This window comes from Neoarius graeffei, chromosome 6 (genome assembly GCF_027579695.1).
Source record: "Neoarius graeffei isolate fNeoGra1 chromosome 6, fNeoGra1.pri, whole genome shotgun sequence".
In the NCBI taxonomy this organism is placed as follows: domain Eukaryota; kingdom Metazoa; phylum Chordata; class Actinopteri; order Siluriformes; family Ariidae; genus Neoarius; species Neoarius graeffei.
Window position 1 is genome coordinate 100,694,797 of NC_083574.1, and position 26,982 is coordinate 100,721,778.

Below are 26,982 nucleotides of genomic sequence, written 5' to 3' on the forward strand. Positions count from 1 at the left end.
AATAATTCAGTGCTTGACTGAGCACGACTTCAAAAGTAAAAGAAATAGTGTTGAAGGATAAAAGCATTTCATGACACTTTGTCATGTTTTTAAGAAATGACATTGACATACTTGAGTGTTTCCAGGAGGCAGTGTGAATTCTGTAGGAGGTTCGAGATCTGCTTTATTCCTGAGTCTCCTGCTTTATTCCCGCTCAGATCCAGCTCTCTGAGCTGTGAGGGATTTTCTTCCAGAGCTGCAGCCAAAGCAGCACAGCCTTCAGCTGCTACACTGCAGTTACACAGTCTGCAGAAGGAAAGAAGGAGCACAATGAACAGATCGCATCTCATTTGTTCAATAAGAACACAATATTTTCATTCTTTTCTTTAACAGTTACCTTAGAATTACAGCAATTAGATGTTTACATTGGAATAGAACTTTTACACACTTAAGCAGCTTTTAGTTAAATATAATAAAACTAATAATCTATTTTTTAATTAAAACATGCTGTTTAATTATATTGTGTTCTAGTTGTTATTTTTTTCCTGATCTCTTTGCCAGACTTGGACACAGAGAATATGGAGACTCAGAAATGTATTAACAGCATTAAAGTCTGTAGAACATGTACTGCGTTTTTAATGGCACATAATTCTGCAGTCGTTTAAACTCAGAGATTAAAATACTGAATTGATGCTTCACTGAAGGATTAGACATCATTTCAGATGTTCCTTCACCTCAGTGTTCTGAGTGGAGACTGTGGATTCTTCAGTCCAGCAGAAAGCTGAGTGACTCCTGGATCCTGCAGACTGTTGTTGCTCAGGTCCAGCTCTCTCACACTGCAGGACTTTAATTTGAGAACGCTGGCTAAAGCTGAACAGCTCTCCACAGTCAGATTACTTTTATTCAGCCTAGATATGAAATATGATGTAGACAGAGCTTTATACTCAATCTTAATACTTCATTGTGCAGATATTATGGAAAACACAAGACATTTTATTTTCATGTGCACTGAAGTCCATATTCTGGGTTCATCTGGGTCATAAGGGGTCATTAGAGGTTATTTTTAACATCATTCTATTCATTTATTCCTCTTTTAATTTGTCTTGTCTGTTATGTCTCAGTGGTTAAATCGAGTGATTTATTTGAAAAGGTCAAACGTGTTGATCATTTCTACTCTTCTGTTCCTTTCTAGTTTCAGGAGCTTAACACTTTCCAGTGATGGAACAGAACCCAGGTGTTTCTAGAAGGACTATGAGGTTTCTTTGGAGAAACACAGGATATATTATGTTCTGTCAGTACTTATAGAAAACAAAAAACAAATCTATAATTAAAAATACATTTGTGCATACTTGGGTCATCCTTAATGGCAGGTCCCACTAGAAAACATTCTGTGAGTAAAACTCAGCTGACAGTGATGCATAAATAAAAATACTTACCGAATTTTCTGAAATTTACAGTGAGAGTCTTCCAGTAGAGCTGAGAGCTTCTTCACCCCTGAGTCTCCTGGTTCCTTCATGCTCAGATCCAGCTCTTTTAGGAGTAAAGGGTTTTCATCTAAAACTGAATTTAGCCAAGTACAGGCCTCTTGTGCAGCAGGACGTTTCAACAAACTGCAGACAGTAAAATGTTTTTGTACTTGGTGTTTCCAGAATAATAGACCCACATTAACCAGAACAGTGTGGCTGCTTTTGCTTATTTCCTGATGACTTCTCTTTAAATTTAAATGATAGTGCCCAATGTCTGTAACACACTGGGAAATAATTAGGACCAGTCGAATAAACCATAAATTACAGTCAATTATCAACTTTATCCTTTTTTTTTTTTTCAAAGAAACTATCAAAGTTTTTGTACAGCATTCCTTTATGTTTAATATTTATATAATTGTGTTAGTTTATAGAAGAATCACCTCAGTGTTGTTAGTTTACAGTCTGGATCCTGGAGTAAATCAGTGAGCAGCTTCACTCCTGATGCTCCAGGGTTGTTCCCTCTGAGATCCAGCTCTATCAGGTGTGATGATGGGTTTAGTCTCAGAGCTTCAGCCAGAGCAGTGTATCCTTCCTCTGTTATACTGCAGTCTGAAAGTCTGTGTAAAATGTTGCCAAAGAGGATCGAGAATAAAAAGGGTGAACATTGTAGAAAACAATATAGAATTAAGAAGCTATTTGGCACACTGGAAAACATGGCACTTCTATTCATAATATTATATTAAACACAATACTGAAGACATCAAAATTATGAAATAACAAATGGAACATATGTGGAATTATGTTGAAAATAAAAAGTGTTAAAAAACAAAATGTGAGATATTTTAGATTCTTTAAAGTAGCCACCATTTACCTTGATGCTTTGCACACTATTCGCATTATCTTAACCACCTTCATGAGGTAGTCACCTGGAATGATAATCACCTCGAGTGATGTGGCAAAATGGCAGCCAATCGCTTTGTCACCATACTACTACAACATCGACCTCAGTCGGGCATACAGTGGTGCCTGAAAGTTTGTGAACCCTTTACAATTTTCTATATTGCTGCATAAATATGACCTAAAACATCATCAGATTTTCACACAAGTCCTAAAAGTAGATAAAGAGAACCCAGTGAAACAAATGAGACAAAAATATTATACTTGGTCATTTATTTATTGAGGAAAATGATCCAATATTACATATCTGTGAGTGGCAAAAGTATGTGAACCTTTGCTTTCAGTATCTGGTGTGACCCCCTTGTGCAGCAATAACTGCAACTAAATGTTTCCGGTAACTGTTGATCAGTCCTGCACACCGGCTTGGAGGAATTTTAGCCCATTCCTCCGTACAAAACAGCTTCAACTCTAGGATGTTGTTGGGTTTCCTCACATGAACTGCTCGCTTCAGGTCCTTCCACAACATTTCGATTGGATTAAGGTCAGGACTTTGACTTGGCCATTCCAAAACATTAACTTTATTCTTCTTTAACCATTCTTTGGTAGAACTACTTGTGTGCTTAGGGTCGTTGTCTTGCTGCATGACCCACCTTCTCTTGAGATTCAGTTCATGGACAGGTGTCCTGATGTTTTCCTTTAGAATTCGCTGGTATAATTCAAAATTCATTGTTCCATCAAGGATGACAAGCCGTCCTGGCCCAGATGCATCAAAACAGGCCCAAATGGGATAAGGTTCTTATGCTGGAATGCAGTGGTTTCCTTTCTCCAAACATAACGCTTCTCATTTAAACCAAAAAGTTCTATTTTGGTCTCATCTGTCCACAAAACATTTTTTTCAATAGCCTTCTGGCTTGTCCACATGATCTTTAGCAAACTGCAGACGAACAACAATGTTCTTTTTGGAGAGCAGTGGCTTTCTCCTTGCAACCCTGCCATGCACACCGTTGTTGTTCAGTGTTCTCCTGATGGTGGACTCATGAATATTAGCCAATGTGAGAGAGGCCTTCAGTTGCTTAGAAGTTACCCTGGGGTCCTTTGTGACCTCGCCGACTATTACACGCCTTGCTCTTGGAGTGATCTTTGTTGGTTGACCAATCCTGGGGAGGGTAACAATGGTCTTGGATTTCCTCCATTTGTACACAGTCTGTCTGACTGTGGATTGGTGGAGTCCAAACTCTTTAGAGATGGTTTTCTAACCTTTTCCAGCCTGATGAGCATCAACAATGCTTTTTCTGAGGTCCTCAGAAATCTTTGTTCGTGCCATGACACACTTCCACAAACGTGCTGTGAAGATCAGACTTTGATAGATCCCTGTTCTTGAAATAAAACAGGGTGCCCACTCACACCTGATTGTCATCCCATCGATTGAAAACACCTGATTCTAATTTCACCTTCAAATTAACTGCTAATCCTAGAGGTTCACATACTTTTGCCACTCACAGATGTGTAATATTGGATCATTTTCCTCAATAATTAAATAAATGACCGAGTATAATATTTTTGTCTCATTTGTTTCACTGGGTTCTCTTTGTCTACTTTTAGGACTTGTGTGAAAATCTGATGATGTTTTAGGTCATATTTATGCAGAAATATAGAAAGGGTTCACAAACTTTCAAGCACCACTGTAATAATGGACTCTCCACTCCTCTCTATCCATCATTAGGGTCCTCAATTCAGTGGTGTCAACCACTCCAGCATCTTCTTTAAGGACATCCACCACTGTTTTGAGTGGCCGCCCAGGGCACCTTCTGCCATGTGTGGGCTCCCATAATACCATTACAGATACTGGGATCTCTGGATGTTGGAAGCAGTGGCCGGCTAGCCTGAGTCGCCTTGCTGCTATTTTCTCTGAGACCCTAGGGAGGTCTCCATACAATTCTTGATTGGTGATGTGTTGCTGCCAGTTGATATTGTGAATGGCCCTCAGCATTCTTGTATAACACCTGTCCAGGGACTTCATAAGGGGAGTGGTCAGGGTCCAGACCTCCTAGCCATAGAGCAGGATGGATTTAATGGCTGCTGTGAATATCCTGGCTTTTAACCCTCTTGATAACTTGGATGTCCAAACTCTTTTCAGATTGTGGAGTGTGGATGGCCTTTCTGTTTCTTCGTGTGCAGCAGTAAAAGACCTCGGAGTGATTATTGACCCCAGTCTTTCATTTGAAACTCACATTGATAACATTACCCGGATAGCTTTCTTTCATCTCAGAAATACTGCTAAGATAAGAAATTGAATGTCACTACATGACGTGGAAAAACTAGTTCATGCTTTCGTTACCTCCAGGTTGGATTATTGTAATGCCTTACTGTCTGGATGTCCCAAGAAGTGCATAAACAAGCTCCAGTTAGTTCAAAATGCAGCAGCAAGAGTCCTTACTAGAACTAGAAAATATGACCACATCACCCCTGTCTTATCCACACTGCATTGGCTCCCAATCAAATTTATTACTGATTATAAAATACTACTGTTGACCTTTAAAGCACTGAATGGTCTCACACCACAGTACCTGAGTGAACTTCTGCTCCTCTATGACCCGCCACGCCTACTTAGATCAAAAGGTGCAGGCTATCTGCTGGTACCTCGTATAGTGAAGGCTACATCGGGGGCGGAGCCTTTTCTTACAAAGCCCCACAGTTATGGAACAGCCTTCCAAGTAATGTTTGGGAATCTGACACAGTCTCAGCATTTAAGTCTAGGCTGAAAACATATCTGTTTAGTCAAGCCTTGTGTTAATGATGTTTATGAGGTAAAGGTGTAGATCTGGAGGATCCTCAGACAGTGTTTTGGTAAACTGGGATGTATGGATGCTGTCAGTCCCCCACTCGCTTCCTCACTCGAGTTTGTTGACGGTGTAGTGGCTGCTGCTTTATGTCCCAGGGCTCCCTCATACCTGTGTTACCTTCTGGCTCTCCCCTTTTAGTTATGCTGTCATAGTCAGTTGCCGGAGTCCCTGCTTGTACTCGGTGCAATATGTATACTGTTCCTACTTATTGAGGTGACATTGGGCATACCTAACAACCTGTGTTTTCTCTCTCTCTCTCCTCCCCCCCAAATCTGTCCCTCTGAGTTACATGTCAATCCTGAGATCGAGATGCTGAACCTCTTCTGCTCCTCGGGCCTGCCTGATCCATCCTGGTGCCCTGTGTCTGGTTGGAGTCTCATCACATCGCTCCTGTGGAGGATGGCCTCATATGTACAGCTGAAAGTCAGACCTGGAGGACGCTCTGGACTCTTACAGTAATGCTTTTATGGCTGAGGACTACAGTTGACTTGCTAACTTTAGGACTGCAGTTGTCATGAACAGTTTTGCACTCAAGTTTTCATCAGTGAAGAGTTTAAAACATCAACAAAACTGACTTCATATTAAAACTGTTAATGTTATAGTCATGTTGTCTGTTGGTGCCCAAATGTGGATGGGTTCCATTTTGAGTCTGGTTCCTCTTGAGGTTTCTTCCTCGTGTCGTCTGAGGGAGTTTTTCATTGCCACCGTCGCCAAAGGCTTCATCATTGGGGATAGATTAGGGATAAAATTAGCTCATGTTTTAAGTCGTTCAAATTCTGTAAAGCTGCTTTGCGACAATGTTTATTGTTAAAAGCGCTATACAAATAAACTTGACTTGACATTCTTTGACTGCCTTCCTCGCTGTTTGTATGCTAGGGTGGTCAGAGGCTCTTGCTTTCTTGATGCTTTTAACAGTTGGTAAAAGCTTCATTGCCTCTCTGTTCGCATCAATAAATCTGGAGTAGCAGTCAGTGGAGCTTTCTTCAAGGTCAAGAGCCTCAAAATGATTCCTTACCTCGATGGTATATTGGGCTTGGAGTGTAGGATCTCCCGCAAAGGCCTTCCAGTCAATCTTTGGTGCAGGGATTGTCTTTGGCTGGTGTAGGCTGAGCCTAAAACTCATACTGATGACCCAACGGTCTGAGCCCGAGGTGCTGAAGCTGTTATAAGCCTCAGTATTGATTACACTGTTCCACCACTTTCTTCAGACAATGATATAGTCTAGTTGGCTTTTAGTCAGGGTGGACCTATCCTCCTGAGTCCAGAGTGTGGACAGTAACAAAGTATGACTGTACAAGCAGGATTCCCTTTAAATTCAGTAACTAAAATACAGTTGCAGACAGAGGTTATGCTTCAGAAGGACTTTCTCGCTCTAATGCTGAGCATTAGTCCAACCCCTCCTTGGGATGAATTTGTGATTATTTCTCTCCATACAGATGTGACTCGGTGAAAATCTTCAACTACTTCAAACTTAAGCTCTTCACTTGGGTGGACTCTCCTATGCTCCTGGATACCAAACATGTCAATCTTGTGTTCTTGCATTCTTGATGCAAGCTCTTTTGCATGATTTCTGAGGTGCAGTGTGTTAGCATTGAAGGTGTTACAATGCGCATTAATATGAGACCCTCCAGGCGCCACTTTATCTGGAGAGTCTTGACTTTCTTGACTTGAGAGGCTGTTATGTCAGAATTGTTTGAGCTCATGTAAGCAATAATAGACCTGCAATAATAGACTTTGTCACTGTAAGTGAGGAAGAATTACAAATGATGAAAGAAAATGCTGTTCCTAAAAGCACTAAAGATGACACGCAGTTTGGTCTAAAACTATTCAAAGGTAAGGTGGAATTGTGATTTATTTTATCGATTTCAAAACAAAGTATTTTATGTGACTCGGCTTAAATAAGTGAAACAAGTCTGCACTGCAAAGTTATTACATTTACTTGTCGCTTTTGAAGTTTGAAATACTTTTTTTTCCAATATTTAAAAAAAAAAAAAAATCAGATGTATTTTACAATAAAACAATGAGTCACAGGCTCAGTGAATATCGGTGAAAATGAACTTTTTCACGATATTCTAATTGTTTGAGATGCACTAATGTATACAGATCTAAAAATAAACATTTCTGTAATTATTTAGCTCTTTATTCTTTGTGTATCAGTTGCAATGAGCAATTCTTCAGATCAAGTCGACCCAATAGGAGAGATGAACTCACCTCAGTTTCTCCAGTTTACAGTTTGGACTCTCCAGTCCAACACAAAGCTGCTTCACTCCTGAGTCCTCCAGATGGTTACTGCTCAGATCCACCTCAGTCAGTTTGGAGGATTCAGAGCTGAGAACTGTGTGTAAAGCTGAGCAGCTTCTCTCTGTCAGGTTACAATCACTGAGCCTGAAAGGAGAGAGAGACATTTCAAACAAAAATACTATTCGACCATTCTTTAAAGAATGATTCACCACCAACACCCCCCAACATGCGAACGAACAGAGAGAGAGAGAGAGAGAGAGAGAGAGATTGAATGTTAACTTTACCTGGTACTAGTAAAAACAAGGGAAATATATTTTGAAAGACAATGATGACATAAACTATTCAATTTTTTATATTTTAATGACGATGTGAATATTTGAAAATCCTGACCCATCCCCACCGGAAAGCTGAAAATATCAGAGGAACTCATAAAACACTGAGCCCTTCATGAACACAAACACAAAACTGTTTGTGCTGTAAGACAGAAAATCACTGCTGTACACAGAATATTCACGGCATTACCACGGCCACAGCGTCACGACTGTTTCACTCTGTGCTGGTTGCTGTCATATCCTGTTCAGAATGAACTCCTGATGAGTTTTGATGATTAAACAGTATATTTAATCGATAGCGTGAGGGAGAACTGAACCATGACTCTCTAGCAAGGTATCGACCCTGACAAAAGGAAGTGTGTGTCTCAGTACTCAGTGTATTAGTAATTCACACACGGTATTTATTCGGCCCGCTCACGTTAATACTCCAGACTCAGAATATCTTTGTATGTGTTCAATTCCCAGCGGCTTGTGCTCATTTTTAATGATCTACTCGCCAATACTGCTCTGTGTGCTCAGCTCAGCCGTCCTCTCTATTTAATACACTGTTTATACACAATAAAGATGTTTTTATTGCGTTACTTGTATTGTAGGAAGATGTGATAGCTCTGCCTCCTGATATTTAATGGTTTTCAATCTGATTTGCTTTGAGCGTTCATCATTTTAGTGCATCAAGAACAGTCATTTCCTGTTAATCTTTTCATTAGTGCTACAACTTACATCACATGGTATCAGATGTTGGGACTGGACACTTTTTTAGGAGTACTGTCAGTAACGGCGCTGAAAACCTGAGTTCAGAGCAGCCTCCACACATGGCCGCTCTGGACTACACTTCCCAAGATCCACAGCGACCCTCGTCACCAGAGTTCTAACAACATCACCTGTCTCCAGTCTACCTGCTATCACCTTCTCCATATAAGCTCAGCTCTCACTCTCAGTATTTGCGAAGTCTTGTTCTGTGTCCCTGTGCCTGACTTTACTGAGCCGTTTGACTATCTGCCTGACTTCCCGTTATTGAACTCTGTTTACGTTTACTTCCGACTTCGTCCTCTCGCCTTATCTGTGATATCCTGTTCACCGATGGACTGACTCTTGCTCGTCCCTGACTACGTTTCCAGTTTCCCGATTTGGATTTGTTCACAGTTCGCGATGCACCTGCTCTCCCCTGCAACTGCATCCATAAGTGCCTGCACCCTGACAAGTACATGTAACTCAGCACAGTATCAGACTGGAGCGGCGGCTACAATTATCGACACCTTAACGATCTTTTGGCCGTCGCAAAAGTAGAAAAGACTTTCAATACGTAAATTGTGCATGAATAATTCCTCAAACTTCCACTGGAAAAAAAAAAAAAAAAGAGAGTTGATTCCTGATTACTTCGTGTATCAGATCAGGTGACACTGTTCCACAATTATTGACATCCAGATGAATATTTTTAGAAAATAATCAGTATGTGGTATTAAGCTAACAAAACAGGTTTTATTTAAAATTTGTTTTCCATAGACTTATATTTAGGACAAAATATCTTTTATATAAATATATGGATGTCGGTGTTTACGTAAATGAGGAAGTAATTCTCATGTTTGTAAACAAATGAACTGATAATGTTTAACCTGCGTCAGAAAATCTTTCTGTTCCACTTTCTCAGGATTTTCGTAGATCACATTTTGTTAATCCCCTCCTAGAACTGCCACCTTATTGTGGTGGAGGGGTTTGTGTGCTTGAATGATCCTAGGAGCTATGTTGTCGGGGGCATTATGCCCCTGTTAGGGTTTCCCAAGGCAGACAGGTCCTAGGTGACAGGCCAGACCAAGAGCAGTTCACCAAAAAAAACCCTATGGAGAAAAAATCCAGGACCGTGACGTCGCCCGGTAGGACGCAGCTGGGGCCCCACCCTGGAGCCAGGCCCGGGGTTGGGGCTCGTATGCGAGCGCTTGGTGGCCGGGCCTTTGCCCATGGGGCCCGGCCGGGCTCAGCCTGAAGAGGTGACGTGGGCCCGACCTCCTGTGGGTTCACCACCCACAGAGGTAGCAGTAGGGGTTTGGTGCAGTGTGGATTGGGTGGCAGTCGAAGGCAGGGGCCTCGACGACCTGATCCCCGGACACAGCGGCTGGCTGTTGGGACATGGAATGTCACGTCGCTGGGGGGGAAGGAGCCTGAGCTTGTGCGGGAGGTTGAGAGGTACCGGCTAGAGATAGTCGGGCTCACCTCCACGCACAGCTTGTGCTCTGGAACCCAGCTCCTCGAGAGGGGCTGGACTCTCCACTTCTCTGGAGTCACCCGTGGTGAGCGGCGGCGGGCTGGTGTGGGCTTCCTTATAGCTCCCCAGCTCAGCCGCCATGTGTTGGAGTTTACCCCAGTGAACGAGAGGGTCGCCTCTCTGCGCCTTCGGATTGGGGAGAGGGCTCTTGCTGTTGTTTGTGCCTACGGGCCAAATAGCAGTATAGAGTATCCAGCCTTCTTGGAGTCCCTGGGAGAGGTACTGAGGGGTGCTCAGACTGGGGACTCCATTGTGCTACTGGGGGACTTCAATGCTCACGTGGGCGATGACAGTGACACCTGGAGGGGCGTGGTTGGGAGGAACGGCCTCCCCGATCTGAACCCAAGTGGTGTTTTGTTATTGGACTTCTGTGCTAGTCACAGTTTGTCCATAACGAACACCATGTTCGAGCATAGGGGTGTCCATAAGTGCACGTGGCACCAGGACACCTTAGGTCGGAGGTCGATGATCGACTTTGTAGTCGTGTCATCTGATCTCCGACCCTATGTCTTGGACACTCGGGTGAAGAGAGGGGCTGAGTTGTCAACTGATCACCACCTGGTGGTGAGTTGGATCCGCTGGCGGAGGAGGAAGCTGGACAGACCTGGCAGGCCCAAACGTATGGTGAGGGTCTGCTGGGAACGTCTGGCCGAGCACTCTGTTGGGGAGGTCTTTAACTCCCACCTCCAGGAGAGCTTTTCCCAGCTTCCGAGGGAGGCGGGGGACATTGAGTCTGAGTGGACCATGTTCTCTACCTCCATTGTGGATGCAGCTGTTCGGAGCTGTGGCCGCAAAGTCTCCGGTGCCTGTCGTGGCGGCAATCCCCGAACCCGGTGGTGGACACCGGAAGTAAGGGATGCCGTCAAGCTGAAGAAGGAGTCCTATCGGGCCATGTTGACCTCCGGGACTCCTGAGGCAGCCGACGGGTATCGGCAGGCCAGGCGTGCTGCAGCTCGGGCAGTTGCGGAGGCAAAAACTCGGAACTGGGAGGAGTTCGGGGAGGCCATGGAGAAGGACTATCGGTCGGTCGGCCTCGAAGAAATTCTGGCAAACCGTCCGGCGCCTCAGGAGGGGGAAGCAGTACTCTGCCAACACTGTTTACAGTGCGGGTGGGGAGCTGTTGACCTCGACTGGGGACATTGTCGGGCGGTGGAAGGAATACTTTGAGGATCTCCTCAATCCCACCATCATGTCTTCCACTGAGGAGACTGAGGCTGATGACTCAGAGGTGGACTCGTCCATTACCCAAGCCAAAGTCACTGAGGTGGTTTGCAAGCTCCTCGGTGGCAAGGCACTGGGGGTGGATGAGATCCGCCCTGAGTATCTCAAGTCTCTGGATGTTGTGGGGCTGTCTTGGTTGACACGCCTCTGCAACATCGCGTGGCGGTCGGGGACAGTGCCTCTGGAGTGGCAGACTGGGGTGGTGGTCCCTCTTTTTAAGAAAGGGGACCGGAGAGTGTGCTCCAATTATAGGGGAATCACACTTCTCAGCCTCCCAGGGAAAGTTTACTCCAGGGTACTGGAGAGGAGAATTCGACCAATAGTCGAACCTCGGATCCAGGAGGAACAATGCGGTTTTCGTCCTGGTCGCGGAACACTGGACCAGCTCTATACCCTTCATAGGGTGCTCGAGGGTTCATGGGAGTTTGCCCAACTAGTCCACATGTGCTTTGTGGATCTGGAGAAGGCATTCGACCGTGTCCCCCGTGGTATTCTGTGGGGGGTGCTTCGGGAGTATGGGGTTCGGGGCTCTTTGCTAAGGGCTGTCCGGTCCCTGTACGAACGGAGCAGGAGTCTGGTTCGCATTGCCGGCAGTAAGTCAGACCTGTTCCCAGTGCATGTTGGACTCCGTCAGGGCTGCCCTTTGTCACCGGTTCTGTTCATAATTTTTATGGACAGAATTTCTAGGCGCAGCCAGGGGCCGGAAGGAATCCTGTTTGGGAACCACAGGATTTTATCTCTGCTTTTTGCAGATGATGTTGTCCTGTTGGCTTCTTCAAACCAGGACCTTCAGCATGCACTGGGGCGGTTTGCAGTCGAGTGTGAAGCGGCTGGGATGAGAATCAGCACCTCCAAGTCCGAGGCCATGGTTCTCGACCGGAAAAGGGTGGCTTGCCCTCTCCAGGTTGGTGGAGAAGTCCTGCCTCAAGTGGAGGAGTTTAAGTATCTCGGGATCTTGTTCACGAGTGAGGGAAGGATGGAGCATGAGATCGACAGGCGGATCGGTGCAGCCTCCGCAGTGATGCGGTCGCTTTACCGGTCCGTCGTGGTGAAGAAGGAGCTGAGCCAAAAGGCGAAGCTCTCAATTTACCGGTCGATCTACGTTCCGACTCTCACCTATGGTCATGAGCTTTGGGTAATGACAGAAAGAACAAGATCGCGGATACAAGCGGCTGAAATGAGTTTCCTTCGCAGGGTGGCTGGGCGCTCCCTTAGAGATAGGGTGAGAAGCACAGTCACTCGGGAGGAGCTCGGAGTAGAGCCGCTGCTCCTCCACATCGAGAGGAACCAGCTGAGGTGGCTCGGGCATCTTTTTCGGATGCCTCCTGGATGCCTCCCTGGGGAGGTGTTCCAGGCATGTCCCCCCGGGAGGAGGCCCCGGGGAAGACCCAGGACACGCTGGAGGGACTATGTCTCTCGGCTGGCCTGGGAACGCCTCGGTGTTCTTCCCGAGGAGCTGGCCGAGGTGTCTGGGGAAAGGGAAGTTTGGGCTTCCATGCTTAGACTGCTGCCTCCGCGACCCGGTCCTGGATAAGCGGAAGAAGACGAGAGACATTTTGTTAATCATTCATTGCTGTTTGTATTAATTTCTAGTTTTGTCGTTTACCCATAAATGTCAACAGGCAATCGACACTGAAACCACATGAACATCCAGGTCAAAGGTCGCATCTCATTCCTCGAACCAAAATATAAAATGTCTACTGATACTGTAATATGTGGTAGATATTTACAACAAACTGCAAAAAAGAAATCTGAATGGAATAGAAAAATCTGAAAAATTCAAGCATGTAATTTTTTTATATGCTAGGAATTAAATTATGGTGTAATTCTATTTATTATTATGATTATTATTATAAACAATATATTATTATTAATAATAAAATTATAATAATTGTTATTATTCATAACTATTATTACTGATTTAGGGCTTGGCGTGATGTTCGGAGCAATGTTGCTCGGTGGCGTCATGGCGGCTGTGCAGGCGGTTTGGGACATACCAGCACTCGGCGTGACGGTGCATCTGTGCTCGCTTTGTGGATCCATGGCGTGGTGTTCCGAGTGATTTTGCCCGGTGGTATCGCGGTGGCTCTGCTGGAGGGTGTGGCACTTGTTTTCACGTGCCTTTTGGTGGGATTGTGGCTGTCGAGCAGAAACTCACGGGAGTATGTGCGCCTTGAAACTAATGGACGCGACAAAGACGAACAGATACACACTGTTTTAAAACACAAACAACACGAAAACACCGTTCTGTCGGGACAGAGAGGAGCCGCTGCGTGTGTGCGCGCCGCCATCCCTCTGTAATTACTGCAGCTCTGTACATCTCCCTTATTCTTGTATATTGGGACAAGCACACTCTTTCTCCATTCATTCAGCATTTTCTCATTCTCCAAGATCTTATTAAACAATCTCGTTAGGAACTCCACAGCCGTCTCACCCAAACATCTCCAAGCCTCAATCGGGATACCATCTGGTCCGACTGCTTTCCCAGTCTTCATTCTTTTCATGGCTGCCCTCACCTCATCCTTACTAACCGACTCTGCTTCCTGATTTGCCGTCTCCAACGAATCTGACCTTTTCTCTCTTGGATTCTCCTCATTTCATAAATCCTCAAAGTACTCTTTCCACCTTCTTAATACACTCTCTTTGTTTGTCAGCACATTTCCATTTCCATCTTTCATCACTCTTACCGTTCATCACTCTTAATTAAACACAACAAAAATCATAAACATGCAAAACTGTATGTCTTATATCTGAAAGTTAACAACGCCAATCACTAGACTGATAATTCAGTGTATTTTTGTGAGCTGCTGTGACTTTTCTTATTTGTAAGATAGAAGTGTAAAGGATGGAATGATGAAGTAAATGTAAATAAAATGTAAATATTATTTTGGGTAATATTAGCCTCTTTTAAAACTGTGAAAAATAACGACAGTTTTTAAACCAAGTTTTCACCGTCTGTTCAGTATTAGTGCTGACAGATGTTTACAGCTGTTTACATCTGTTTACTAGTGCTGAGCCAGTGTGTGTTACTGTCAGAAAACTTGTGTTGAATTACAGGATGGTTTTCTTTAATGTACCGTCCATTGCAGGGCTCCATGCACACACACTTTTACACACTCATTCACACCTAAAGGGCAGTTTATCTTCACCAGTCCCCCCACTAGCAGGCGCCCTTGTTCTGCATTATTATAAAACTTAGTGTGTTTCATCACTGAGTTACTCACCGCAGTGTCTCCAGTTTACACTCGTGTTTCTTCAGTAGATCACAGAGCTTCTCCACTCCTGAGTCTCCCAGTTTACACTCACTCAGATCCAGCTCTCTGATGTGTGATGGATTTGTACAGAGAGCTGAAGCCAAAGCAGTGCAGGATTTCTCACTGACGCTGTTCCTCAGTCTGCAGAAAGGAAACGGCATTTAGTCCATCAGGACAGAAAAAAAGAAAAGAGACCTGAGGTGAATTTTTTTTTTAAATTCTGATTTCCTTTTATCCAAGTGTTCTCATGTACACTAAGGGAGTATTGTTCAGTGGTTACATTGCCCCCCAGAAAACACACACACACACACACACACACACACACACACACACACACACACACACACACACACACACACACACACACACACACACACTTATTGAAGCTGCATGCTGCCTTTTTCTGACTTATTTGGACCTTATGCCAATCACTAGACTGATAATTCAGTGTATTTTGTGAGTGTTACGGGTCCCAAAAAATGACACTGTGGTCTGGAGTAACATATTTAATGAAATATCATCTGTTGGGAATACACAAAGATGCAGCAGGTCAGATAGCGCTCTCATTCACGGACATTCATTCATTGACAACACTTCGTTCTGATGTCAGCTCTTTCATATTGGATTCCATACTAACTGTAAATAATAACATAGGTGTTACTTAACATACAACTGATCATATGCCACGTTCTGGTCCCTTACTATAGACCCTTCCCACTGACGTCACCGGAAACCGGAAGTAAACAAACCCTGCGCCATATTGGAAGACCAACAAACTCGTGATTAGGGGGAAATAACGGCAGCGCACGGAATTTAAACCCACAAGGCACTTGATTCATCATAAACCTACAATGGTAAACTTTTGTGCGGTGTTAGGGTGTTCCAACAAAGCTGATGGGAAAGGTGAAAAGAAGTCTTTCTACAGAATACCAGCTGTGATTGAGACACAAGCAAACCAAGGAGCTTTCTGCCAGGAGACAGAGAATAAGTGCATTACTGAGTGTCTGTGAGCAAAGGAGAGCCTGAACGTTGCAACCTCCCTATTGGCTGTTTATTGGCTGTTTGTAAAAATGTATCAATTGTTGCCCTTCATCGCGGACTCGAGAGACGAGACCTGACGAGTTAGTTCGTTGGTAGCAGAACAAAATGTCTGGACACAAATCGGTTTTTCAGAAAAGGAAAGAAAATAAACGCAGGGTCAAAAATACAAAAAAGGAGGCAGAAAAAGCAAAACGAGTTAAGGTAGGACAAATGGTTACTTTTCTGAGGCAGCCCGCCGTGGCTGCCTGCAGGCTTATTTATTATAGCCCATTTAGTTAAAATAGTTGATATAAAATGTTTATAGTTATGTGATAGTTATCCTCAGTGTTCGAACTATGCCGATATTTTCGGGGGGTCCCTTTTTTTCCCTGGGGGGGTGCTTGCGCTTGTCTCGGAGCGCGGATCTCCAAACACACGAGAAGCCTATCTTACGCACATATCACGCGGACTCCACACACGCATCGCATCTGAAGTCATAACTCATCAGGGGAAATCGTGTCCGCATTGGCATGTTCAAAAAACAACCTCGCGTCAACAATGATACCACACGCAAGAAAAAAAAAAAAGTCAGGCTACTCAACAACCAACCTGGCAGCAGCAGTCGTTGTCATATCGGTTTATTTTATCTTTGATGTAAACACAACACTTCAGATATGGAAATGCTTCCCGTTACACACGATTGCTATGTCAATAAACATCATTTTGCCAATATTTTAGAGACCCCCCCCAACATTTCCCAAATCACGTTTTCAAGGGATCTCTTGTCCGTTTCAGGGGATCTCGGATCCCCCGAGTACCCCCGTAGTTCGAACACTGGTTGTCCTGATTTAGACTGGTGTGTTTTTTTTTTTTGGGGGGGGGGGTTGTGCGATGTTGCACCCGGGTCCAGATTAGGGCAGAACCGGCCCTGGCTACATTTCAGGTGTAGTTTGTTTTATGTATGTATGTACTTGCATAGATGTGTACTTGGTCTTCCAATATGGCGACTACCGAAATCTCGCGGCGCGGTGACGTCATGCAGGATCCCTCTATAGACAAAATACTGTGTGTGCATTCACTCTCTATGGACATGTATTCCATTAAAAGGAAGTATTTCGCCAGTAACCAAATTCAACATCTTACATCAACAATAACAGTCTGCATTTCAATCAATAATCATGTCTCTCTCTACATAGTAAACATGCAGATCAATCTTAGTGTCTACTGGGAGAAGATCTAGTGTGTGTGTGTGTGGGTGCGGAGTGAGTGAGTGTGTGTGTGGGTGCGGAGTGAGTGAGTGTGTGTGTGGGTGCGGAGTGAGTGAGTGAGTGTGTGTGTGGGTGCGGAGTGAGTGTGTGTGTGGGTGCGGAGTGAGTGTGTGTGTGGGTGCGGAGTGAGTGTGTGTGTGGGTGCGGAGTGAGTGTGTGTGTGGGTGCGCGGAGTGAGTGTGTGTGTGTGTGTGTGTGTGCGCGGAGTGAGTGTGTGTGCGCGGAGTGAGTGTGTGTGCGCGGAGTGAGTGTGTGTGTGTGTGCGGAGTGAGTGTGTGTGTGGGTGCGGAGTGAGTGTGTGTGTGCGGAGTGAGTGTGTGTGTGCGGAGTGAGTGTGTGTGTGCGGAGTGAGTGTGTGTGTGTGTGTGCGGAGTGAGTGTGTGTGTGGGTGCGGAGTGAGTGTGTGTGTGGGTGCGGAGTGAGTGTGTGTGTGGGTGCGCGGAGTGAGTGTGTGTGTGTGTGTGTGTGTGCGCGGAGTGAGTGTGTGTGCGCGGAGTGAGTGTGTGTGTGTGCGGAGTGAGTGTGTGTGTGGGTGCGGAGTGAGTGTGTGTGTGCGGAGTGAGTGTGTGTGTGCGGAGTGAGTGTGTGTGTGCGGAGTGAGTGTGTGTGTGCGGAGTGAGTGTGTGTGTGTGTGTGTGTGTGTGCGCGGAGTGAGTGTGTGTGTGGGTGCGGAGTGAGTGTGTGTGTGGGTGCCTGCACGCGCATTTGTAACGTTCCCACCACGGAACAGCATGTGTCTCGCTTATATTCTTGCCATTCAATTTACATTTCTCACTCAACAGGGAATAACAATAAAATAGATACAGAAATAGTGTGACACATAACACTTTAAAGAACAATCGTGTCTTGGTATATCCTTCCCTCAGCAACCACATACAGACCAGTTCCCTCTACTGTAATGCTTAAATGCTAAGAGTTAGCAATCGCGATTAGCATTAGGCTAGCTAACGTTCGTTCATTCGGGCTGAGGGAAACACAGAACCAAACCCAACTACCTGCAGCACTGCCATATTAAGCCAATGCGGTGCCCCTGGGCACTATACCTCAAGTGCCCCCCCACCACCACCCTGCGCGCACGCGTTCAGTAACCTCCTGCACGCACTCACAAACCTTGCCCTTTGCTGTCAAAAATAGCAGCATATACATAAACAATAGTCCACATAAACAAGGTCATTCTTCCTCATTGAAAATGTATTAAGTACAGTAGGCTACATCAGCCCATCAAATTCACTGAAAACAACCAACGATATGCATGTAGGCGTACTGAAATGTCTTATTCAAAAATGAGCAGCATATATTTGTATGTCTCAATAAAAACCTTCAAAGCATCCATACTCTATTCTATCCATATTCAAATATCTCAATTCAAAATGTGTATCAAGTCAAACGGTATCAGCAATTTAAACAGCATCCATCTATATACAATACAGCATATTCAAATGTGTTAATTCAAAATGTGTATCAATTAAAATAACATCGATCTAGGCAACATATTCAAATGTCTCAATTCGAAATATAAATTCAAATAACATCCAGTACGGCATATTCAGATGTACAATGTACATATGTGTATCAATTCAAAGAGTATCTGTTCTGTATGAACCTTGACATGTTCTCCCCATAGCGCAGGATCAGCTGAAATAGAGAAGTGTTCTACTGGCGTCGGCTGCGCTGGGTTGACATCCATAACATCCTTGTCTTCCTTCTCGTCCCCATGGTGTGAACTGATCTCTACCTGGCTTAAAGTGGCTTTGCACATCCCCTCCTCCTCCCCGGCTTCAGCGCTGGGAGTGACAGCAGTTGTCGATGTTTTTATAAAAAAAAAAACCGATCTAACACTGGAACATTTTTAATTGCAGCTACACGCCTGGAGTCTTTCTCTTTTTTTAATTTTCTCTTCGCACAACCACTCAATTGATGTCTGTCCATTTTTCATTTCTACCGCGGTTTTTAAAAAAATGATACATTTCACCCAGTGGTGTAGTCTACATGATACGCAGGTATACGCCGTATGCCCACTGGAAAAGCTCAGCAATTTCCGTATACTCACTGAAGAGCTCAGTGATTTGCGTATGCGCATACGCCTACCGAAAAATATATTCGTTATTTGAACTGGCCAAACCAACGTCAACATTGTCAGATGAATGTTCCACAGTTCCATTCCTAGATGCCTGTGTCCACCAAACGCGCTTTAGCGCTACAAGCGCCTATTCAATTCAAATCCTATGGGCTTCATTAAGAAGACGCTGACAGAGCCTGACTCAGCACTCAAGGCGTTGCGAGTTGATCCAAGAGCAGAGAATTGACCCTTCCAACTGTTGCACTTGTCGTGTATGTAGCCAGTCAAATGAGGTCAGAATAGAGGGGAAAGCATACAGGTCGTACGAAGCTACGTAGTTTGATGCCTGTTGCCTTTTTTTTTTTTTAAATATTTTTTTGGGCTTTTTTTCCCCTTTATTGGATAGGACAGTGTAGAGACAGGAAATGAGCGGGAGAGAGACGGGGAGGGATCGGGAAATGACCTCGGGTCGGAATCCAACCCGGGTCCCCGGATTTATGGTACGGCGCCTTATGGCCCTTTTCCACTACCCTTTTTCGGCTCGCTTCAGCTCGCTTCAGCCCGACACGGCTCGCGTTTCGACTACCAAAAACCAGCACGACTCAGCTCGCTTCAGCCCTACTGGGCACCCAGAACTCGCACCGTTTTGGGGTAGGGCTGAAGCGAGCCAAACCGTGCTGAGTGGGGCTAGGGGCGTGAGCAGACACTCCCCTGTGCACTGATTGGTGAGGAGGAGTGTCCTCACACGCCCACACACGCCCCGCGAGCACGCTGGGATCTGTAAAATAAACAACCACCATCTGTAAACACCGTAAACTCGGAAGAAGAAGAATTACGAAGAAGATTAACAAGAAAAGAAGATGGAAGACCAACACAAGCGAGGAAAGGCCAGCCAGTGGTCCATCGTGGAGACACAGACGTTTCTCTGTGTTGTGGCTGAGGGGCATATCCAGAAAAATCTCGACGGTGCTACGCGCAATGAGAGGGTGTTCCAGGAGATATCCCGGCTGATGTCGGAACACGGTTATCCCCGCACCGTGGTTCAGTGCCGGGATAAACTGAAGAAACTAAAAAGTGAATATAGGCAAGTGAAGGACCACAACGGACGAAGTGGGGCCAGCCGAAAGCGGTGGAAATGGTACGACCAGATGGACGCTATCTACGGCCACTGTCCGGCGAACCAGAGGGACACGGGTCTTGACACCGCAATGTCTTTTTTGGAGGCGATAGATAATGGTAAGTCACGTTTCAATTATTTTTGAGTTACCAATAGCTGCTAGACTTGGTGCGGTTTTAAACACTTTAACAACAAATGCATAGGATACTACATACCAAGCAGTATTGCAGTGTTGTGATGTGTGAACTACGCGTGTGTCTTTTGCTCTGCCATTTGAGTTAGCAATAGCTGTTACCCCATACGAAAAAGAACAGTAAAGAACTTATAAGAATTTACCACTGTCTTTAGTCGTAAATCCTTATAAGGATTTATAAATAATATATGCCATGTATGATTTACTCCTGAAAGTGGCCCCTTTTGCATTTTCCTCATACAAATTTTTTATGAAAATCTAGTATGTGTGAAGTGAACATTGTGCATGGTTTTTACAGATAATGGGTATGATGAATTACACCGTCTTTGTATGCTTCATGTAATGTTTGTAGTTTTAAATTATATTTTACAGTTTAAAATGTATATGCCTTTTATATGTAAATCCACACAAACATATATGTTTTTGTTTGAATTGTGGATGTATCGTAAAGGTATTCTATGATGGTTCTCTATGTTTTTTATATGTCAACCTACTGAAAAAGACAGGTTTATTGTATGACTTCTTTAGGTTTATAGATGTTTTTATATGTTGATCAATAACTATAAATGTAAAAATAGAAGAGTTTTTTTTGTATGAATTGTTCAGATTTATCTATGTTTTTAAAATGTCAACCAATTACTGTCAATGTAATGTTGACATATAAAAAACGTAGAGAGCCATCATAGAATACCTTTACGATACATCCACAATTCAAACAAAAACATATATGTTTGTGTGGATTTACATATAAAAGGCATATACATTTTAAACTGTAAAATATAATTTAAAACTACAACCATTACATGAAGCATACAAAGACGGTGTAATTCATCATACCCATTATCTGTAAAAACCATGCACAATGTTCACTTCATACATACTAGATTTTCATAAAAAATTTGTATGAGGAAAATGCAAAAGGGGCCACTTTCAGGAGTAAATCATACATGGCATATATTATTTATAAATCCTTATAAGGATTTACTATAAGACAGTGGTAAATTCTTATAAGTTCTTTACTGTTCTTTTTAGTATGGGACACGCTGGTGTGGTTTTTAACACAACAACGAATGCATAGGATAGTACATACCAAGCAGTATTGCAGTGTTGCCATGTGAGAACTACATGTGTGTCTTTTGCTCTGCCTTATTTTCATACACCTTTTTTTCTCCCCCCAAAGACTTGGTTGAGGAGGAGTCCGCCTCGGAACTGGCATCCACCTCAGAACTGGCGCCTACTTCGGAACAGTCCGAAAACGTTACTCCCTCCCTGTCTGCGGACTTCACGCCTGCAGGAGTTTCGACACCGGCGTCGGAACCGCAAGTGCTGGCTGTGAGCGCTCCACGTCCTCACGCTGGTATGTGCAATCTAAACATACATCTTGTCTTGTTGTCACAACGAATTGCCTGAATAACTTTACGTGTACAATTCCATTGACTTGTATTCTGGGTTGCAACACAACGCATTTCAACAGTAGCTGCTTCACAAGTGGTCACAATAGTTCTGGGTACTCAAATCAAACTCAGTCACACCACCAGAAACACTCTGCCACTCCTGTAGAAAATCAGGCATAACATGAAGACATACAGCATTGTAATCTCTAACAAAAGTGAGCTGGCCAGCCTACATTATATGTTTGGTATGGTCTCACTGGTTGCAAAGGAATCACTGCATGAAAAATGTCTACTGCCCCCCATTTATATGTTTCTCTTTGAATTTCTCCATTGTTTAGGAAGGAGGAAAAGGAGCTTGTTCCAGGAACAGGGCACTCTACTGCGTGAGCTGCAGGCGTCCTCAGAGGCCCAGCGCGAACGCCATGAGGCGCAGCGTGTGGCCCAGCGAGAACAGCGTGAGGCCCGGCATGAGGCCCATCGGGAACGCCTCTTTGAGCTGATGCTGGAAGACTCCCGTGCTGCGAGGGAGTTAGAATTCGCCGCACGAAGCCACCAGGCAGCTCAGTCTGAAGCCTTTGGGCAAGCACTACTCGGGGTGCTGGACCGGATGGCACAGGCAATGGCTGCTACACGCACCACAAACCCCTGACTCTGGGTTCCCTGATCCCTGACTACTGACTTTGCACAATGCATAGTCCACTGACCATTGCACAACGCACTTGTATATAGTTCATGCCCATGTACATAGTTTGCACTATTTACCATCGTCGTTGTTTTTTTGTCATTGTATGTTTGTCATTTGAATCACTTAAATTTTGCACCATATTTTTAATTGCACATGTTATGGTCACTGGTGAGAGTTTTAATAAACAGTTGTTTTACAGAAAAAAACAAAATGCCTTGTGTAATAAATGTATTGACCTGGTTCATAATGTGGCAATGAACCCAGCTAACCTGACAACAGGTTTCTGAATATTGCATTGAACTATCCATTACTTAATGGGGGGACCCCAGGTGACCTGACCGCTTGACCTTATCAGTCTCACAATGAACCTGCCTAATACCCTGTAATGTCATCTACAACCCCCAAACATTCAACCCATACTTAAGTTGGAGAATAAAACAACTTTTCTTGTTCTAGACATGATTTTAGCAGCCCAATTGTAGGTTTCTTCATCATGTTTTCACTTGACCTCAGGTGACCTGACTTCAGGGTTATCAATCTCACTATGAACCAGCCTAATGTCCCTGTAATGTGTCATTTGCATCATTTTCATTAGACTCACAGTTGACCTCAGGTGACCAGACTTCATCTGTTATTGTGATTTCTGTGGATTTTAGATTAACTCACAATGAACCAGCCTAATGTCCCTGTAATGTGTCATTTGCATCATTTTCAGTAGACAAAAGGGGGGCCCTCACATTTCACATGACTCTGGGTAACCTGACCACAGTGACCTGACCATAGGGTTATGAGGCCCCTGTAATGAGCCCAAGGGACAAAATACAAAAAGTGTTTTTGTATAAAATGTTTTAAGATCATTGTATTTGTTTGAATTGAGATAGAACGTGATAATGTGCATGTTACACATGCATCTCATAAGCACCGGAAAATGGCAGCTTTGACTGCCAACATAAAAAGACATGATAAAAGACCATCACAGAGGCACCGAGTCAATCAGAATTGAAGATGTGGAAGGATTAGTTATTACATAAAAATATTGAATGACGGCGGCACGGTGGTGTAGTGGTTAGCGCTGTCGCCTCACAGCAAGAAGGTCCTGGGTTCGAGCCCCGGGGCCGGCGAGGGCCTTTCTGTGTGGAGTTTGCATGTTCTCCCTGTGTCCGCGTGGGTTTCCTCCGGGTGCTCCGGTTTCCCCCACAGTCCAAAGACATGCAGGTTAGGTTAACTGGTGACTCTAAATTGACCGTAGGTGTGAATGTGAGTGTGAATGGTTGTCTGTGTCTATGTGTCAGCCCTGTGATGACCTGGCGACTTGTCCAGGGTGTACCCCGCCTTTCGCCCGTAGTCAGCTGGGATAGGCTCCAGCTTGCCTGCGACCCTGTAGAAGGATAAAGCGGCTAGAGATAATGAGATGAGATGAGATATTGAATGACCAAGATTGCCTGTACATACAAGTAATTGAGACCTACACCTGTGTTTGGGTTTATGAGATCATGGGATGCTCATTGTCTGTAAACATACTCTGGCACTCCAACAGTTACAGCTGGTGAAAACTTGACCATGGAAACAATGCTTCATATGTGCACTTGATATCAAGTTATTCTGCTTTATTTATTTTTGTCTACATACATCCATGTACTTTCTTCATCTGTTATCCTGATTTCTGTGGATTTTAGATTAACTCACAATGAACCAGCCTAATGTCCCTGTAATGTGTCATTTGCATCATTTTCAGCAGACAAAAAAAAGGGGGGGGGGCTCACACTTGACCTCAGGTGACCTGACTCCAGGGTTAAAACATCTGCATTGCTGAGGTTATTTTTTATTTAGCTTTAATTTATTTATATTTTTTCCTGTCTGTTTTATTAACTTTATAGGCCTAGTTATTCTGCTTAATTTATTTTTGTCTACATACTCCATGTATTTGCTTCATCTGTTATCCTGATTTCTGTGGATTTTAGATTAACTCAATGAACCAGCCTAATGTCCCTGTAATGTGTCATTTGCATCATTTTCAGTAGACAAAAGGGGGGCCCTCACATTTTACATTTTCATATGAAAAGCATAGTTTGGGTTTATGAGATCATGGGATGCCCATTGTCTGTAAACATACTCTGACACTCCAACAGTTACAGCTGGTGAAAACTTGACCATGAAACAATGCTTCATATGTGCACTTGATATTTGCCTCTTCGTGTATCGTGAATTCTGCACTATGAGACAAACCAAATATATGTTGCGATGTGACTAAAAGCTGAAATCAAAACGCAGATGGATCTATTGCATTGGTGTTTTATTCAAAGATTGATGGCACATAAAAAAATTAAAAAAAAAGGGGGCTGTTTCCATGCCCAAGTAGTGGGTGGACAACTTCACTGAGGAGAGGGCAGGAAAACTGCAACACCGGTATCATCAGCAATAACAAAAACTTTATATATAAAAAGTGTTACTTCACATTAAACTGTTTGTCGTCAAGTAACGCATCAGCCCCTCCCGAACATCTCTGCCCTCCTCTTCAACCTCTTGTGGCCCTGCAACACCTGGCATTGGCAATGCTACTGCTGCAGGGTCCCACTCTGTATTGTATTTTTCACCATGACTTTCACATAGGTTGTGAAGAGCACAGCAAGTCAACACCATGGACCTCACCAGTGAGAGATCACAGTCATTCCTTTTCAGCAGACAACGCCACCTCCCCTTCAGTCTGCCAAAGGCATTTTCAACAGCAACTCGACCTCGGCTGAATTTCCGGTTGAATGTCTGCTGTTCTGGAGTGAGTCGCCCTGTGTCTTGAAATGGCTTCAGGAGCCAATTCTGCAACGGGTATGCTGAGTCTCCTAAGATGTAGTACCCGACATTGACCCCGCCAATGTTCCTGGTGCGAGCAGGAAAGTGGTTTCCTCGGGTGGCTAGCTCCCACATGGTTGACAATCTCAGAACCCTGGCATCATGCAAGCTCCCTGGCATTCCAGCAAAAACATTCCAGAAGAGGCCCTTACCATCAACAACACCTTGCAGGATAATAGAGTGCCAGCCTTTGCGGTTAAAATAGTCACAGTGATATTCTTGTGGAGCAATGATGGGTATATGAGACCCATCAATCGCACCAACACAATGTGGGAGACCCCATCTGTTCTCATAATATGCTGACATCTCAGCAAACTTCTCCTGGTTTGGAAACCGGATTAGTTCGGGCACCAACAGCGCCTGTGCTGCAGCACAGAAGTCTTGCACACATCGACACACAGACGGGATGCTGACTCCAAAAAGATGCCCAACCAACCTGTATTCAGAGCCAGTAGCAAACTTCCAAAGCGCAACAGCCACCCTCTTTTTTAAAGACATGCATCTTCGAAAGGTCGTGTCTTGCAACTTCATAGCTGGACGCAGTTTGTTGCAAAGGTAATCGAACGTCTCCTCGGACATCCGGAAGTTTTCAATCCACTGCGCTGTACTGAAACTGGGCACAATTGTATCCCACCACTCAGATGTCCGGTTGAACGACCACACTGAAGGAGTGCGGCGTGTTCCAATAACCGCCTGAAATGCACACAACACAACACATTTTAGTACTTCACGCCGATTTACAATGCTGTTGCGCTCTACGAGACAGGGTGAAAAGCAAGAAATTTAACTGTTAGCTTACCATTACACGTCGTCTCTTGCTGGCGAGCTCGTACTCCGTGTCAGAAACTGTTTCATCGTCTGTGTCATCCGTATCGTCTGTGTCGTCGTCATTGAGAAGGAACTGAAGAAGTTCCCTCTCTTTCTGAAGCCTTATGCGCCTCGCCTCATCTATGCGTTCTTGCCAGTATCTGTTGGCGTTTTCGGTGACAACAAGCCACAGCAACAAGACCAGCAACACTAACGACTCCATGTCCTCCATGTTTATTGTTTACTAGCCGGGTCGTGAGACTTCCGCTTAAAAGCTCACTGATGTCACTGTTTGCGCCGCCTAACGACATCACGTGACGTCCACCCACTTTCGCTAACACCACCCATTGTGTCCACCCACTTTCGCTAGCTCCACCCAATGTGTCCACCCACTTCCAGCCAGCACGGTTCAGCCCGGTTGTAGTCGAAATGCAACTCCAACAGCCCCGCTCAGCTCGACTCAGCACGGCACGGCTCAGCCCCGTTGGTAGTGGAAAAGCGGCATTAGTCAACTGAGCCACGGCGCCCCGATGCCTTGATGCGAAATCATGAAACGAAAACAAACGACACTATTTCAGTGTTTTCAGAAGTGTCCTCATACTTCGACTAGGCCTACTGCAGAACAGGAGAAAGGTGAGGCGGCTGCTGCTGCCCTAAATAAGGTGGCAGAGGACGTGCCCAGTGCTCCCGCCGCAAAGTAAGTGAAATTAGATTTTTTTTTAAAAATATATATATATGTTTTTTAATGATCATTTTGATTAGAAATGAGAAATGATGAAAAATAAAAAAAAAAACAATGATGGAAAAGCCCACTTACTGTATCTTAAGTTGAACGGTGAATCAAAATTGTATAAATTTTGTACATTTAAACCACATTTGTTTTGCATACAGTAGATCTGTACACAAAACCAGTTTCAAGATGCATATTACTATGCATTAGGCACTGATGGTGCTCATGAGGTGTTGCTTTCAGGTTATCGGACAGTTACAAGATGGATGAGTACAAGTATAACAGTATAGCCACAACACACGTGTGTGTGTGTGTATATATATATATATATATATATATATATATACATACACACACACACACACACAC

General features: G+C 44.3%; 1 protein-coding gene across 1 annotated transcript; it reads right to left on the bottom strand.

The window, feature by feature from the left end:
- Positions 1-89: 89 nt before the first annotated feature.
- On the bottom strand, positions 90-26,935 carry LOC132888462 (ribonuclease inhibitor-like). Its single transcript, XM_060924508.1, has 7 exons — positions 25,876-26,935; positions 25,513-25,769; positions 14,464-14,634; positions 7,397-7,570; positions 1,416-1,589; positions 714-887; positions 90-285 (listed from the first exon to the last, which is right to left on the bottom strand). Exons 1-7 carry the CDS (start codon positions 26,113-26,115, stop codon positions 90-92), a joined length of 1,386 nt encoding a protein of 461 aa, XP_060780491.1. The 5' UTR covers positions 26,116-26,935.
- Positions 26,936-26,982: the final 47 nt, after the last annotated feature.